Source organism: Pseudochaenichthys georgianus, chromosome 7 (assembly GCF_902827115.2).
Source record: "Pseudochaenichthys georgianus chromosome 7, fPseGeo1.2, whole genome shotgun sequence".
Taxonomy (NCBI): Eukaryota; Metazoa; Chordata; class Actinopteri; order Perciformes; family Channichthyidae; genus Pseudochaenichthys; species Pseudochaenichthys georgianus.
Window position 1 is genome coordinate 271,365 of NC_047509.1, and position 14,461 is coordinate 285,825.

Genomic DNA, 14,461 nt, shown 5'->3' on the forward strand with positions numbered 1-14,461 from the left:
GATGAAGGTGTACCTGATCCAAACCCTGTGATGGTCGCCTTCAGCGGCTCGAGATCAAACGTAAATCTGAGAGCTTTCCCGAGGTCTTCATCGTATTTACGCTCACTCACAAAGTGCTGCGGAGAAAAGAAAGAGGAGACAACGGATTATAATCAACACTTAAATCCAAAATACATTTCTTATTTCTTGTTGTGGTCTACTTTGGTAAAGACAACAACATCAGAAAGCATGAACCCTAACATTAGCCGCCTTTAGCTTAGCGGTGGTGACGTGAAGTCATGTGACCGTGCTGTAGTTCCTTTATAGCCCAACATTAGCCGCCTTTAGCTTAGCGGTGGTGACGTGAAGTCATGTGACCGTGCTGTAGTTCCTTTATAGCCCAACATTAGCCGCCTTTAGCTTAGCGGTGGTGACGTGAAGTCATGTGACCGTGCTGTAGTTCCTTTATAGCCCAACATTAGCCACCTTTAGCTTAGCGGTGGTGACGTGAAGTCATGTGACCGTGCTGTAGTTCCTTTATAGCCCAACATTAGCCTCCTTTAGCTTAGCGGTGGTGACGTGAAGTCATGTGACCGTGCTGTAGTTCCTTTATAGCCCAGCATTAGCCTCCTTTAGCTTAGCGGTGGTGACGTGAAGTCATGTGACCGTGCTGTAGTTCCTTTATAGCCCAACATTAGCCTCCTTTAGCTTAGCGGTGGTGACGTGAAGTCATGTGACCGTGCTGTAGTTCCTTTATAGCCCAACATTAGCCTCCTTTAGCTTAGCGGTGGTGACGTGAAGTCATGTGACCGTGCTGTAGTTCCTTTATAGCCCAACATTAGCCACCTTTAGCTTAGCGGTGGTGACGTGAAGTCATGTGACCGTGCTGTAGCTCCTTTATAGCCCAACATTAGCCTCCTTTAGCTTAGCGGTGGTGACGTGAAGTCATGTGACCGTGCTGTAGCTCCTTTATAGCCCAACATTAGCCTCCTTTAGCTTAGCGGTGGTGACGTGAAGTCATGTGACTGTGCTGTAGTTCCTTTATAGCCCAACATTAGCTTTTTACTTCAGAAATCATGAAGTGGTATTAATATGTGGAGATTATCCGGCTGAACTAAACGTGTAAGTAGAGGAGATATCCCATTGAACCAGGGAGATGCTGCGTTCAGGGACCAACACAGAAATACGACATCACTGCACCACTCTACCTTGATGTCTGCACGCAGTTCGGTCAGCTGCTCCTCTGACATGGAGGCCGACTGATCTGTGAGCCTCCTCAGCTCCTCCGCCTTCTTCTGCCGGGCGCCCAGGATCATCACTGAAACACAAGCGTGATCGTTTACAGATGGAAAAAACGAATACAAGCACGACAGATTATATCCAAGTAACTTATGACTACATTTAGTATGAAGTTCCACTTGTTCCGAGTGGTCTTTTTGAACATTAAAGCATGGATACAGTAGAGACACTACATACTGAAATACACCTGAACATCAGCAGGAGAGGACTCTTTAAAGTAGAGACATTACATACTGATATACACCTGAACATCAGCAGGAGAGGACTCTTTAAAGTAGAGTCACTACATACTGATATACACCTGAACATCAGCAGGAGAGGACTCTTTAAAGTAGAGACACTACATACTGATATACACCTGAACATCAGCAGGAGAGGACTCTTTAAAGTAGAGACACTACATACTGATATACACCTGAACATCAGCAGGAGAGGACTCTTTAAAGTAGAGACATTACATACTGATATACACCTGAACATCAGCAGGAGAGGACTCTTTAAAGTAGAGACACTACATACTGATATACACCTGAACATCAGCAGGAGAGGACTCTTTAAAGTAGAGACACTACACACTGATATACACCTGAACATCAGCAGGAGAGGACTCTTTAAAGTAGAGACACTACATACTGATATACACCTGAACATCAGCAGGAGAGGACTCTTTAAAGTAGAGTCACTACATACTGATATACACCTGAACATCAGCAGGAGAGGAATCTTTAAAGTAGAGTCACTACATACTGATATACACCTGAACATCAGCAGGAGAGGACTCTTTAAAGTAGAGTCACTACATACTGAAATACACCTGAACATCAGCAGGAGAGGACTCTTTAAAGTAGAGACACTACATACTGATATACACCTGAACATCAGCAGGAGAGGACTCTTTAAAGTAGAGACACTACATACTGATATACACCTGAACATCAGCAGGAGAGGACTCTTTAAAGTAGAGACACTACATACTGATATACACCTGAACATCAGCAGGAGAGGACTCTTTAAAGTAGAGACACTACACACTGATATACACCTGAACATCAGCAGGAGAGGACTCTTTAAAGTAGAGACACTACATACTGATATACACCTGAACATCAGCAGGAGAGGACTCTTTAAAGTAGAGACACTACATACTGATATACACCTGAACATCAGCAGGAGAGGACTCTTTAAAGTAGAGACACTACATACTAACTTGAAGAACCTGAGCCTAAGTGATTCATTGATTATGAAAACAGCTGCAGATTATTATAACTGCTCCCTTTCTGTTTCCTTCAGTGTCGGTAAGTTTCATTTTCCCGGAGGATCAGCGGTCCTCTTGTGATTTGAGAGGTCAAAGTGCAGCTGACTTGGCGTCTGAGAGCAAACGCGGGTCAAAGATAACTCATGTCACGATATCACGCATGTGCTGACGTGAAGGCACAGAAGTCACTGACACACGGAAAACACACTTCACATGCATTCACTGTCTGCATACTGAACATATGACCTCATGGACAGCATCCGACATGTTTACTTTAGACAAACTGTGACTGTGCTGAACAAGTGGAGCGTCTTTTAACGTGTTAACTCCACCAGTGTCGGTTGATATATTTAAACTGAAGTTAATTAAAAAAACTGAAAATATTAAATTGTGAAAGTAGCATTTCCCATTTTCGACAAACATTTGAGGAATTGCTGCGTTCTATGGAAGCTGATGAGGGCCAAATGTCATTATTTTTATCTGAATCATTTTTTTCCTAAGAATTATAACTTTTTTTCTCAGATTTGACTTTTCCTTAAAATGAAGAATTATTTTCTGAATTATTCCTTTTCTCCAGATTTAGGACTTTTTAAATTTTTTCAGAATTATTACTTTTTCAGATTTCTTTTTTTTTTGTGGACATTTTTTCAGATTTCAAAAATAATGATTCATTTCTGAAATATGGCTTTTTTTCTGAATTTAGATTTGCCCGAAGTGTCTTAAAGACTGAAGTGTCCTAAAGAGTGTCCTAAAGACTCAAGTGTCCTAAAGAGTGTCCTAAAACTGAAGTATCCTAAAGAGTGTCCTAAAGAGTGAAGTGTCCAAGAGTGTCTTAAAGACTGAAGTGTCCTAAAGAGTGTCCTAAAGACTCAAGTGTCCTAAAGAGTGTCCTAAAAACTGAAGTATCCTAAAGAGTGTCCTAAAGCCCAAAGTGTCCTAAAGCCCGAAGTGTCCTAAAGCCCGAAGTGTCCCAAAGACTCAAGTGTCCCAAAGACTCAAGTGTCCTAAAGAGTGTCCTAAAGAAGTGTCCTAAAGACCGAAGTGTCCTAAAGACTGAAGTGTCCTAAAGACTGAAGTGTCCTAAAGACTGAAGTGTACTTTTTTTGGACTTTTAAAAAATAATAATGATGATTTATTTCTTAAATACGGCTTTTTTTCAGAATTTCCAATTTGTTTTTCAGAATTTTTCAGAATTATGAACTTTTTCTCAGAATTTTTACTTGTTACTTAATTTCCTGCGTTCAGTTTTGGCTGTTGGATCTTCTAAAACCTAATTTAAACCATTTTTAATCCTTTAATTTCAATAAGCGCCTCTGGAATCTGGAGATTGCCAAGTCATCACCATTGAGAAAACTGGCATGGACATTTCCTTTAACCGTTTTCTCTGACATCAGACCAATATAATCAGCTGAACCCGATCCAAACCAGGGGGTACATTAGCTCGAAGCTGCATGTTTGAGGTTAGCCTTGCTTTTGTAAAAAGGTGGAAGAAATGCTCGAGTTTCTCCTCTTTCCTCTCGACTCCCCGGCCAAACACAAAGACGGCATTGAGCGCACCTCGACACCTGACACTATTCACCGCTTCACACAACACTGCAGCCAGAGGACAGCAGGGAGAATGGCCTACTTGTACAAATATGCAGTCCTGCTACACACACACACACGCACACGCACGCTGGAGGTATATGAGGAGCCTGAAGGCACCACGGCAGTCTGAATCTGGGACATCTGCTTCCTCTCAGGAGGTGATTTAGGCCAGACTCTCCTCTCAGTTAGGTGATAATTATACCTGAAGAATACTCACTGTGTGTGTGTGTGTGCGCGCGTGTGTGTGTGTGGAGAAGCAGGAACTGTGGTTTGGTTTACACACTTGTTAAGACAAATAAATGTAACAGTACTTACTGGCCTCTGCCTTCACTTTGTCCATTTCTCCCAGTAGAGTCACTTCTCTGTCCATCAAACTAGAGACAAGAACAAAGAGAGGAGAAGGAGGAGGTGTTATTTTTAAATTTGAATAACTGCAAGAAATAAGGTTCATTCAGTGGATTCTGAAGTTGTCTTAGTCCTTTTTTTGTAAAAATCATTATTTTCAGTTTCTAAAAACAACCTTGGACTAAAACCTCAGTGCTCAGTACAACAACTCCCAAATTAAACATTTACAAACACTTCTTTTAGAATCAGTCAACACTCAGATATTTATATTTTATAAAAACAAAACGGGTGAAAAAGTCAGGAAACAAATATTTGTATTATTCCGTTTTTTTCTATTTTTTTGCAGAAGAATTCAAAAGAAAACAATCCCTTTGTCCAACATCTACACTTCGCCACGAGGGTTGGGCAATATATAGATTTAAATATTACTAAAAGAAACATCGCGATATACACCTGGACATCAGCAGGAGAGGACTCTTTAAAGTAGAGACACTACATACTGATATACACCTGGACATCAGCAGGAGAGGACTCTTTAAAGTAGAGACACTACATACAGATATACACCTGAACATCAGCAGGAGAGGACTCTTTAAAGTAGAGACACTACATACTGATATACACCTGAACATCAGCAGGAGAGGACTCTTTAAAGCAGAGACACTACATACTGATATACACCTGAACATCAGCAGGAGAGGACTCTTTAAAGTAGAGACACTACATACTGATATACAGCTGAACATCAGCAGGAGAGGACTCTTTAAAGTAGAGACACTACACACTGATATACACCTGAACATCAGCAGGAGAGGACTCTTTAAAGTAGAGACACTACATACTGATATACACCTGAACATCAGCAGGAGAGGACTCTTTAAAGTAGAGACACTACATACTGATATACACCTGAACATCAGCAGGAGAGGACTCTTTAAAGTAGAGACACTACATACTGATATACAGCTGAACATCAGCAGGAGAGGACTCTTTAAAGTAGAGACACTACACACTGATATACACCTGAACATCAGCAGGAGAGGACTCTTTAAAGTAGAGACACTACATACTGATATACACCTGAACATCAGCAGGAGAGGACTCTTTAAAGTAGAGACACTACACACTGATATACACCTGAACATCAGCAGGAGAGGACTCTTTAAAGTAGAGACACTACATACTGATATACACCTGAACATCAGCAGGAGAGGACTCTTTAAAGTAGAGACACTACATACTGATATACACCTGGACATCAGCAGGAGAGGACTCTTTAAGTAGAGACACTACATACTGATATACACCTGAACATCAGCAGGAGAGGACTCTTTAAAGCAGAGACACTACATACTGATATACACCTGAACATCAGCAGGAGAGGACTCTTTAAAGTAGATTAATCTATATATTCAGTTATGATATTGAGTTATCTGGCTGCAGAGTTGGCTTTTCTTCAGATAAAAAGGACTTTAGATGCAAAGAGGTTTTAGTTGTTTAGTTCCTTGAGGGATATGTTGTGAGGGTTACTACGGTGCATGTTTGACAGCTGCTGGCATGCATGAGGCGACTCCCACGACAAACTTTGAATCATTCATTAAATATTATCTCCGACTGATTCATGATTACACGGATGCTCAGAGCTGATACTGCTGTTCATCTATTTATTCAAAAGTATTGGGCAGATTGTGGATCTTAGAAGTATTTACTCAGTGTTTTCCGTCCATTTGAGTCTCCTGCTGGAAAAGGATCACCTTGGAGTTTATTTTAAAAACAAAGGATTATTAGATTAGCTTTAACAACAATGTGAGTCTCCGCCACAGGAGTGCTATATGTGTCAAGCACTAACATCATAAGTGTGTTATCTTTGTTTGATGTCGTGTGTGGAGCTGAATGGATATCACATCAACAGGAAACACACCGTCTCTGCTGTGATTGGTCCACCGCTTAGAGATGTCCCGCCCCTTAACCGCACGAGCCAATAGGAGCGCGAGTGTTCCATATTAAATTAAATCCTATAACAAGCTAAGGTAGATGGACTTCACTACCTTTAAAGTATTAGTTACATGTACTTCCTGCATGGAAGGACACACAGAACAGAGACGGCATTTCATTAGGTGATAATAATAATGGTTGTGATAGTTGACACACTGCGCTGTAGTGAAGGTAATATTTGTCTCGAGGCTCCACATGTAGAACAGTTTGTTCAGCGTCATGCAGGACAAAGGTGAGGAAAATGAACTCTGACACGTTGATGGTTCAGCAGAAATGATGAAGTGACACCCATGGGCGACAGAGAAATACAGCAGTAGTGGCAACATGTGTAATATCTGCATCTATCCTGAAATAACTAGGCCTGGGTATCGTTTGGATTTGAATGAATGAAGTTTCCTAAAGCCCGAAGTGTCCTAAAGCCCGAAGTGTCCTAAAGACTGAAGTGTCCTAAAGCCCGAAGTGTCCTAAAGCCTGAAGTGTCCTCAAGCCCGAAGTGTCCTAAAGCCCGAAGTGTCCTAAAGACTGAAGTGTTGTAAAGCCTGAAGTGTTGTAAAGCCCGAAGTGTTGTAAAGCCCGAAGTGTCCTAAAGACTGAAGTGTCCTAAAGCCCGAAGTGTCCTAAAGACTGAAGTGTCCTAAAGCCCGAAGTGTCCTAAAGACTGAAGTGTCCTAAAGCCCGAAGTGTCCTAAAGCCCGAAGTGTCCTAAAGCCCGAAGTGTCCTAAAGCCCGAAGTGTCCTAAAGACTGAAGTGTCGTAAAGCCTGAAGTGTTGTAAAGCCTGAAGTGTCCTAAAGCCCGAAGTGTCCTAAAGACTGAAGTGTCGTAAAGCCCGAAGTGTCCTAAAGCCCGAAGTGTCCTAAAGACTGAAGTGTCGTAAAGCCCGAAGTGTCCTAAAGCCCGAAGTGTCCTAAAGACTGAAGTGTCCTAAAGCCCGAAGTGTCCTAAAGACTGAAGTGTCCTAAAGACTGAAGTGTCCTAAACACTGAAGTTTCCTAAAACCCGAAGTGTCCTAAAAACTGAAGTGTCTTAAAGATGGAAGTGTCGTAAAGCCTGAAGTGTCCTAAAAACTGAAGTGTCCTAAAAACTGAAGTGTCCTAAAAACTGAAGTGTCTTGAATATGGAAGTGTCCTAAAGCCCGAAGTGTCGTAAAGCCAAGTGTCCTAAAGCCCGAAGTGTCCTAAGGTCCGAAGTGTCCTAAGGTCCGAAGTGTCCTAAAGGCCGAAGTGTCCTAAAGCCCGAAGTGCCCTAAAGCCCGAAGTGCCCTAAAGCCCGAAGTGTCCTAAAGCCCGAATTGTCTTAAAGCCCGAAGTGTCCTAAAGCCCGAAGTGTCCTAAAGCCCGAAGTGTCCTAAAGCCCGAAGTGTCCTAAAGCCCGAAGTGTCCTAAAGCCCGAATTGTCCTAAAGCCTGAATTGTCCTAAAGCCCGAATTGTCCTAAAGCCCGAAGTGTCCTAAAGCCCGAAGTGTCCTAAAGCCCGAAGTGTCCTAAAGAGGGTAACAATAAGTCCTGTGCCAAGTTCACTGGGAGAAAAATTCCAAGTGAAATTCAAGAAGTCTCATTAATATAGTCTACTCTTTGTCTACAGCCTTCAGGTCAAATCTGCTCAAAGACTGTCGGTCTGTCCTGAACAGTGAGTATGAAGTGTTTCCATCAAATCAGAGATACAGGGTCGTTTTTAATAAATAAGAAAGTCAGACTGAAGCTCCAGTCAACCCTCAAATTAAATATTGAGCTAAATCCCAGATGTAATGTAGGGTCTTAAACACGTTGTTTTTGCACTGATGGTGTTGTTAAGATGTCTGTTTCCTTGTCATATGTGTGCTTGTTTGAAGTCTGCAAATGGACCTGCTGTGATGCCTGGAACATTTCAGACTTGATCTGACAATAGATAAATGATCGCATCGTAATAATAGTCCAGCAAGTCTCAATCGATGAAACGGCACTTTTTTCACGGTGGACTCGGATACAGGAACTTAATAATGTTCCTAAAAAAAATGTTGTGGTGGAAACACCCTCCAGGGTTGAGTTACACCTCGCCTATTCTTTCTTTTTATGTTTATTTTATGAGCTTTTATTTTTAATGACTGATTGTAAATGCCATTTTCTTAATGTCTTTCGTTTTTTTTTTTTGGCACTTTGAATTGCCTTGTGTTGAAAAGTGCTATATAAATAAACTTGCCTTGCCTTACAATATGCTCAGTATCTTAGTCACCTTCATTACATGTTAGACGCTTTTATCCAAAGCGACTTACATACTCAATACTCTGGGCAATCCTCACGGGAGCAAGTGTCTTCAGGGACACAACGACATGCTGACTGCAGTGGGGTTTGAACCTGTGCCCCCCTGATCCCAACACTAACGCACTAGTCCACTGCGCCACAGCCTCCCGAACCTTCAGATTCTACTTCAGATCCATTCAGAAAGTACATCTTCAAACACAAAGCCCTTAAAGAGCTGGGAGGTAGAGACGTGTCTTATCGCCTTCAAGATAACAGCAGATTATTTAAAGTTCTCAGAAACAGATTAAAGACAATCAAGGATGCTTCTTTTGTGAACAACGCCCCACAGCTCTCACTACCTTCACATATCAGGGAAGTCAGCTGGCTACATTTAAGAGAAAGCTGATGATCTCTTCCTTTAGCCTTGAGATATCCTTTAGCTTCCTGATACAGGACAGAAACTCTTAGCTCCTCCGTGATGCCATCATTTACTGGACTTCCTGTATCGTTGCTCCCGCAGGAGGTCCTTTTGTTCAGCTCTCATGTTCAATACAGAAGAACTAGCAGCCTGGTGAGGATGAAACTCGGTGGAAGGACGTCACAAAGGTTAAGGAAGAACAGATTAGATTTTGGAGAGGATCCCAAACCCCGGGCGGACACACCGACTCGGATTCACTTCCGTTAGCATTGTGAGAAATGTGAATGCGCTGCTTTCCCGCACTGTGGGAATAAAGGTCAAATGATTCCTGAACTGGTGACAAATCCTGAAACAACGTCTCTCTCAAGTCAACAACAACAACTGCTCCGACAACACATGGATTTGTAGCGTCCATGTTTTCACGACTTCCAAACTTTGGAAATACAATAACTATAATAATAATAACTTGGATTTCTATAGCGCCTTTCATAATACCCAAGGTCGCTTTACGAGGAAGAACAGGAGTATAAACAAGCATAACAAAAGGCAGTCAGACGAACAGTTCGACAGACAAAACAACAAATAGATTAGCGGCCAAAGTCCTTGGCAGACAGATGGGACTTGAGGGCCCTTTTGAAGGCGTCAAGTGTGGGGATGTTGTGGATCTCCGCAGGGAGAGCGGAGGGGGGCTGCCATACTGAAGGCTCTGTCCCTGAAGGGTCACAGGTTGGTGCGGGGGGCCAGAGTCTGAAGACCGCAGGCTCCGGGGTGGGGCATGTGGGAAGAACAGCGAGCCAGCTAGCAGCCAGCACCATTAGCCTGGTAGAAACCGGACCTCGAACCTCAGCAGCGGTTAACTGTGAGTCAAACCTCTGATTTAAAAGCTGCCGCTTACAGGGACCAACGTGTCCTAATCAGGGGTGGAGTTATGTGGGAGCTGAGCTCTCACGAGGAGGGTCTGAGCTCCCAGTGACATCATACATCTGTGGGGGTCGCTACTACATTACCAACAACCATTATTGTGATCACAAATAAGGCATGTGTTAATGTAATGAGTATTACTTATGTTAACGAGGTAAATAGGCTAAAAGAAAAACATGTTTTCCAAAAGAACGACGCATCTCTTGAAAAGATAGATCTTTAATTTTGTCATTGTACAGGTACAACGACATTACAATAAACTCAAGGTGCCAACACGCAACATCAAGACAATATAATTGAATGACAATATGCCTGCGCTGCACCTCCAATCTATGCCTGTGAGCGTGCTGCGCGAGCCGAGATGATGTGTGTGTGTGTGTGTGTGTGTGTGTGTGTGCTTGCGCGCATGCACACAAGTTAGTTTTAAAGACCACATAAAGCTCAGATTAGAACTCGAACCCTGGTCCTAAAGCCTGAAAGCACAAAGAGTCCTAAAGCCTGAAGTGTCCTAAAGCCTGAAGTGTCCTAAAACCCGAAGTGTCCTAAAGCCCGAAGTGTCCTAAAGCCCGAAGTGTCCTAAAACCCGAAGTGTCCTAAAGCCCGAAGTGTCCTAAAGCCCGAAGTGTCCTAAAGCCTGAAGTGTCCTAAAGCCTGAAGTGTCCTAAAACCCGAAGTGTCCTAAAACCCGAAGTGTCCTAAAGCCTGAAGTGTCCTAAAACCCGAAGTGTCCTAAAGCCTGAAGTGTCCTAAAGCCCGAAGTGTCCTAAAGCCTGAAGTGTCCTAAAACCCGAAGTGTCCTAAAGCCCGAAGTGTCCTAAAACCCGAAGTGTCCTAAAGCCCGAAGTGTCCTAAAGCCCGAAGTGTCCTAAAACCCGAAGTGTCCTAAAGCCCGAAGTGTCCTAAAACCCGAAGTGTCCTAAAGCCCGAAGTGTCCTAAAACCCGAAGTGTCCTAAAACCCGAAGTGTCCTAAAACCCGAAGTGTCCTAAAACCCGAAGTGTCCTAAAGCCCGAAGTGTCCTAAAACCCGAAGTGTCCTAAAGCCCGAAGTGTCCTAAAGCCCGAAGTGTCCTAAAGCCCGAAGTGTCCTAAAGCCCGAAGTGTCCTAAAGCCGGAAGTGTCCTAAAACCCGAAGTGTCCTAAAACCCGAAGTGTCCTAAAACCCGAAGTGTCCTAAAGCCTGAAGTGTCCTAAAGCCCGAAGTGTCCTAAAACCCGAAGTGTCCTAAAGCCGGAAGTGTCCTAAAGCCGGAAGTGTCCTAAAGCCTGAAGTGTCCTAAAACCCGAAGTGTCCTAAAGCCCGAAGTGTCCTAAAGCCCGAAGTGTCCTAAAACCCGAAGTGTCCTAAAGCCGGAAGTGTCCTAAAGCCGGAAGTGTCCTAAAACCCGAAGTGTCCTAAAACCCGAAGTGTCCTAAAGCCCGAAGTGTCCTAAAACCCGAAGTGTCCTAAAGCCTGAAGTGTCCTAAAACCCGAAGTGTCCTAAAACCCGAAGTGTCCTAAAACCCGAAGTGTCCTAAAGCCCGAAGTGTCCTAACGCCGAAAGTCTTTAGGACACTTATCAGAACATTACAATCACTGAAGACAGGATGTGAAAGACCCTGGGATTGAGCTCTGCGTTTAATTTCAGGATTGCCTAAATGTTGGAGCATACGAGGAGCACTCGAAGGCCCCGAGTGCCACAACAGGAGTTAAAGTTAAAACCCCTCACCAGCTCTGCAGCTCAGCGAAGGTGGTCTTCATGGTCTTTATGGAGGAGTCCATCTCCTCCTTCACCACCACCCTGTAGCGGGTCAGCGAGGCGGTGCATCTCTGCAGATCCTTCATCGAGCGGTCGATGTTCGGAGCTGAGGGCGGACATTGAACATCACTTAAAGAGGAGCGACCACTGCGAGACATGAGGTTCCTACGGACTACGTGGTGCTCTGTCTGGGTTGGATAGAGATGTTGTAAATGTTGATAGCTGGCGAGAAAGCCATAACTAGGAAATGTTACTTACTACTTGGCAGCTTAACTTATTATAATATATGATAGTTTTTATATTTTTGCATTAATGTCTCACCCATCTTCCTGACTCCCGCCCCCTGCTCCTCGCTGGGGGGGGGGAAGGTGGAGGCGGGGGGGTGAGAGCCGGATCCGGTCCGGTGCCGGTTCTTGTTTCCTCGGGGGGGCTGGTGGAGATTCCTGCCTCCCTGCTGTGAGGGGGGGGACGGAGCGCTGCACACAATCTCTGCTTCCGCACCTGGGAGGAGACGGGTTACTTTAATTTTTTTAAAGACTATATAAATATACATATATATCAAATAATGTATCACATGATTGCCTCTGCGTTGGATTATTATCAGATAGGGTAACAACTTCATAATTAACTACGTCTGAAAGCAGAAGTCTCTTCAGTGTCACAAAATGAGATGCATTGTGGGTCATGTAGTTTAAGTTTATGCTGTAAAGCGGCATGTAACCGTATAATAAACATATTGTAGCCGTTCAGAGCTCTTGCGGGGCCGCATCAAATGAAGTATTGAGTTTGACACCCCTGATCTAGACCCATAGTGTCCCCAAAAGCACCGTGCTAAAATCAAAGGAGGGCTCTGTGTGTGTGTGTGTGTGTGTGTGTGTGTGTGTGTGTGTGTGTGTGTTCTTACCGGGTGTTTCTGCCGCGGCGGGCTCAGAGTCCAGCTCGGCTGCGTCCAGAGACGCGGAGTCCAGCTGCTCGCTCAGAGAGTCCAGAGACTCCCCGTCCAGCACCGAGCCGTTACCGTGGAAACCGTTAAGCTCCTCCTTCTTCTCGTCCTCCTCCGGCGCCGCGGGTTGACCCGGCTCCACCGCCTCGGGCTTCGGCTTCGGCTTCTTTTTCTTCTTGGGCTAAGGGCGGAGACGCATCAATGTCAAACGTCTTTGTTCAGGTTTTGCAAGATCTCTATCCTAGTGGAGCAACTTCAGGGCGAGTCGGAAGTAAGACTGACTGCGTAGGACGGTAAGACATAATGTTTATTTATAAGGATGTTATGGAGCTGGGACAGGTGGGTAATAATCTGAGAAAACTATCCAAGAATAAAAGTGGAATTTTCTCTAATATTTAATAATAATAAATTACATTTGTATCGCGGTCAGAAATCACACAGTCAGATCCATCTCAGTGCAGAAGCTTCTAGTCTCCGTCTGCAGGGCACGACCCATTTAAACTGTACTCTATATAAAAGGGATTTATCAATAAGGAAATGCTGCTGATTTCAGCCAGAAGCAGCACGAGCACCCGGACTTTGGGGAGGGGAAGATATCTCCATGATCTTAGTGGTGCACCTCCTCACTAACGAGTCCAAGCCATGTGGTTTTTAATACATTACGTCTCAATATGCAGAATGGAACATTTTAGCACCATATCTTTTAAATGATTGCATTCTAATTATTATAATACATTTTATTTCGATAGCGCTTTTCTTGAACCCAAAGACGCTTAAATAATAATCATCTAATTATCGGTGCATTAACGTGTTCATCACTTGGTAAAAGGTGGGGTTTATTTTGAAGGCCTTTATATTCTACTGGGCAGCTTAACAGTATTTATATTTTTGCATTATTGCCTAAAACCTGCCTCGTAACTAAATATGTAAAATAAATGTAGCGGAATAAAAGCATAAAGTAGCATATGGTGAAAACACTAAAGTACAAGTAGCACCTTATTTTATTTGAAGGGCCCATGTCACGGCCATTTCGACTGATCATAATTCCATATACTAGAATAAATGTATTGGTTTCTCACAGCATCTCTGTATAGTCTGAGTATTCACACACACACACACACACACACACACACACACACACACACACACACACACACACACACACACACACACACACACACACACACACACACACACACACACACACACACACACACACACACACACACACACACACCACACACACACACACACACACACACACACACACACACACACACACACACACACACACACACACACACACACACACACACACACACACACACACACACACACACACACACACACACACACACACACACACACACACACACACACACACACACACACACACACACACACACACACACACACACACACACACACACTAGAGTTGTACTCGCTCCAGGGTGGAACGGGTGAGAACCGGAAAAGCACGACATGGGAGCTTTCAGTACATTTCACCACCGCCTACGAGTGCTTTTATATCGTTTAATGTAAGAACAGGAATGAATGTTAAACGCTGCAGCCGGGGATAATGGTGACTCAGCAGAGAGACATGCAGTTTAGTTAGTTTGTTCATAGTGTCCGTCACTAAAGACAGTAAAAGGAGCAGCTTTAGCAAACAATGCTAATCTCCAGCTGTTGTCCCGATGATGACAGACACCTTTTTAAAATCTCAACACATCAACAGGATTAGTTAGAAAGAAAGGATGAAAGAGAA

At 43.6% G+C, this 14,461-nt stretch overlaps 1 protein-coding gene across 6 annotated transcripts in view; it reads right to left on the reverse strand.

Moving 5' to 3' along the window:
• Positions 1-14,461, reverse strand: part of spats2 (spermatogenesis associated serine rich 2) — a 33,176-nt gene that overhangs the window by 3,633 nt on the left and 15,082 nt on the right. For all 6 annotated transcript variants that reach the window (XM_034086434.1, XM_034086428.2, XM_034086430.2 and 3 more), the window contains 6 exons: positions 12,658-12,877; positions 12,075-12,254; positions 11,724-11,859; positions 4,436-4,494; positions 1,188-1,297; positions 14-116 (listed from right to left, as the gene is read on the reverse strand). In XM_034086434.1, coding sequence (XP_033942325.1) covers positions 14-116; positions 1,188-1,297; positions 4,436-4,494; positions 11,724-11,859; positions 12,075-12,254; positions 12,658-12,877 — 808 coding nt within the window. The remainder of the gene's footprint in view (positions 1-13; positions 117-1,187; positions 1,298-4,435; positions 4,495-11,723; positions 11,860-12,074; positions 12,255-12,657; positions 12,878-14,461) is intronic.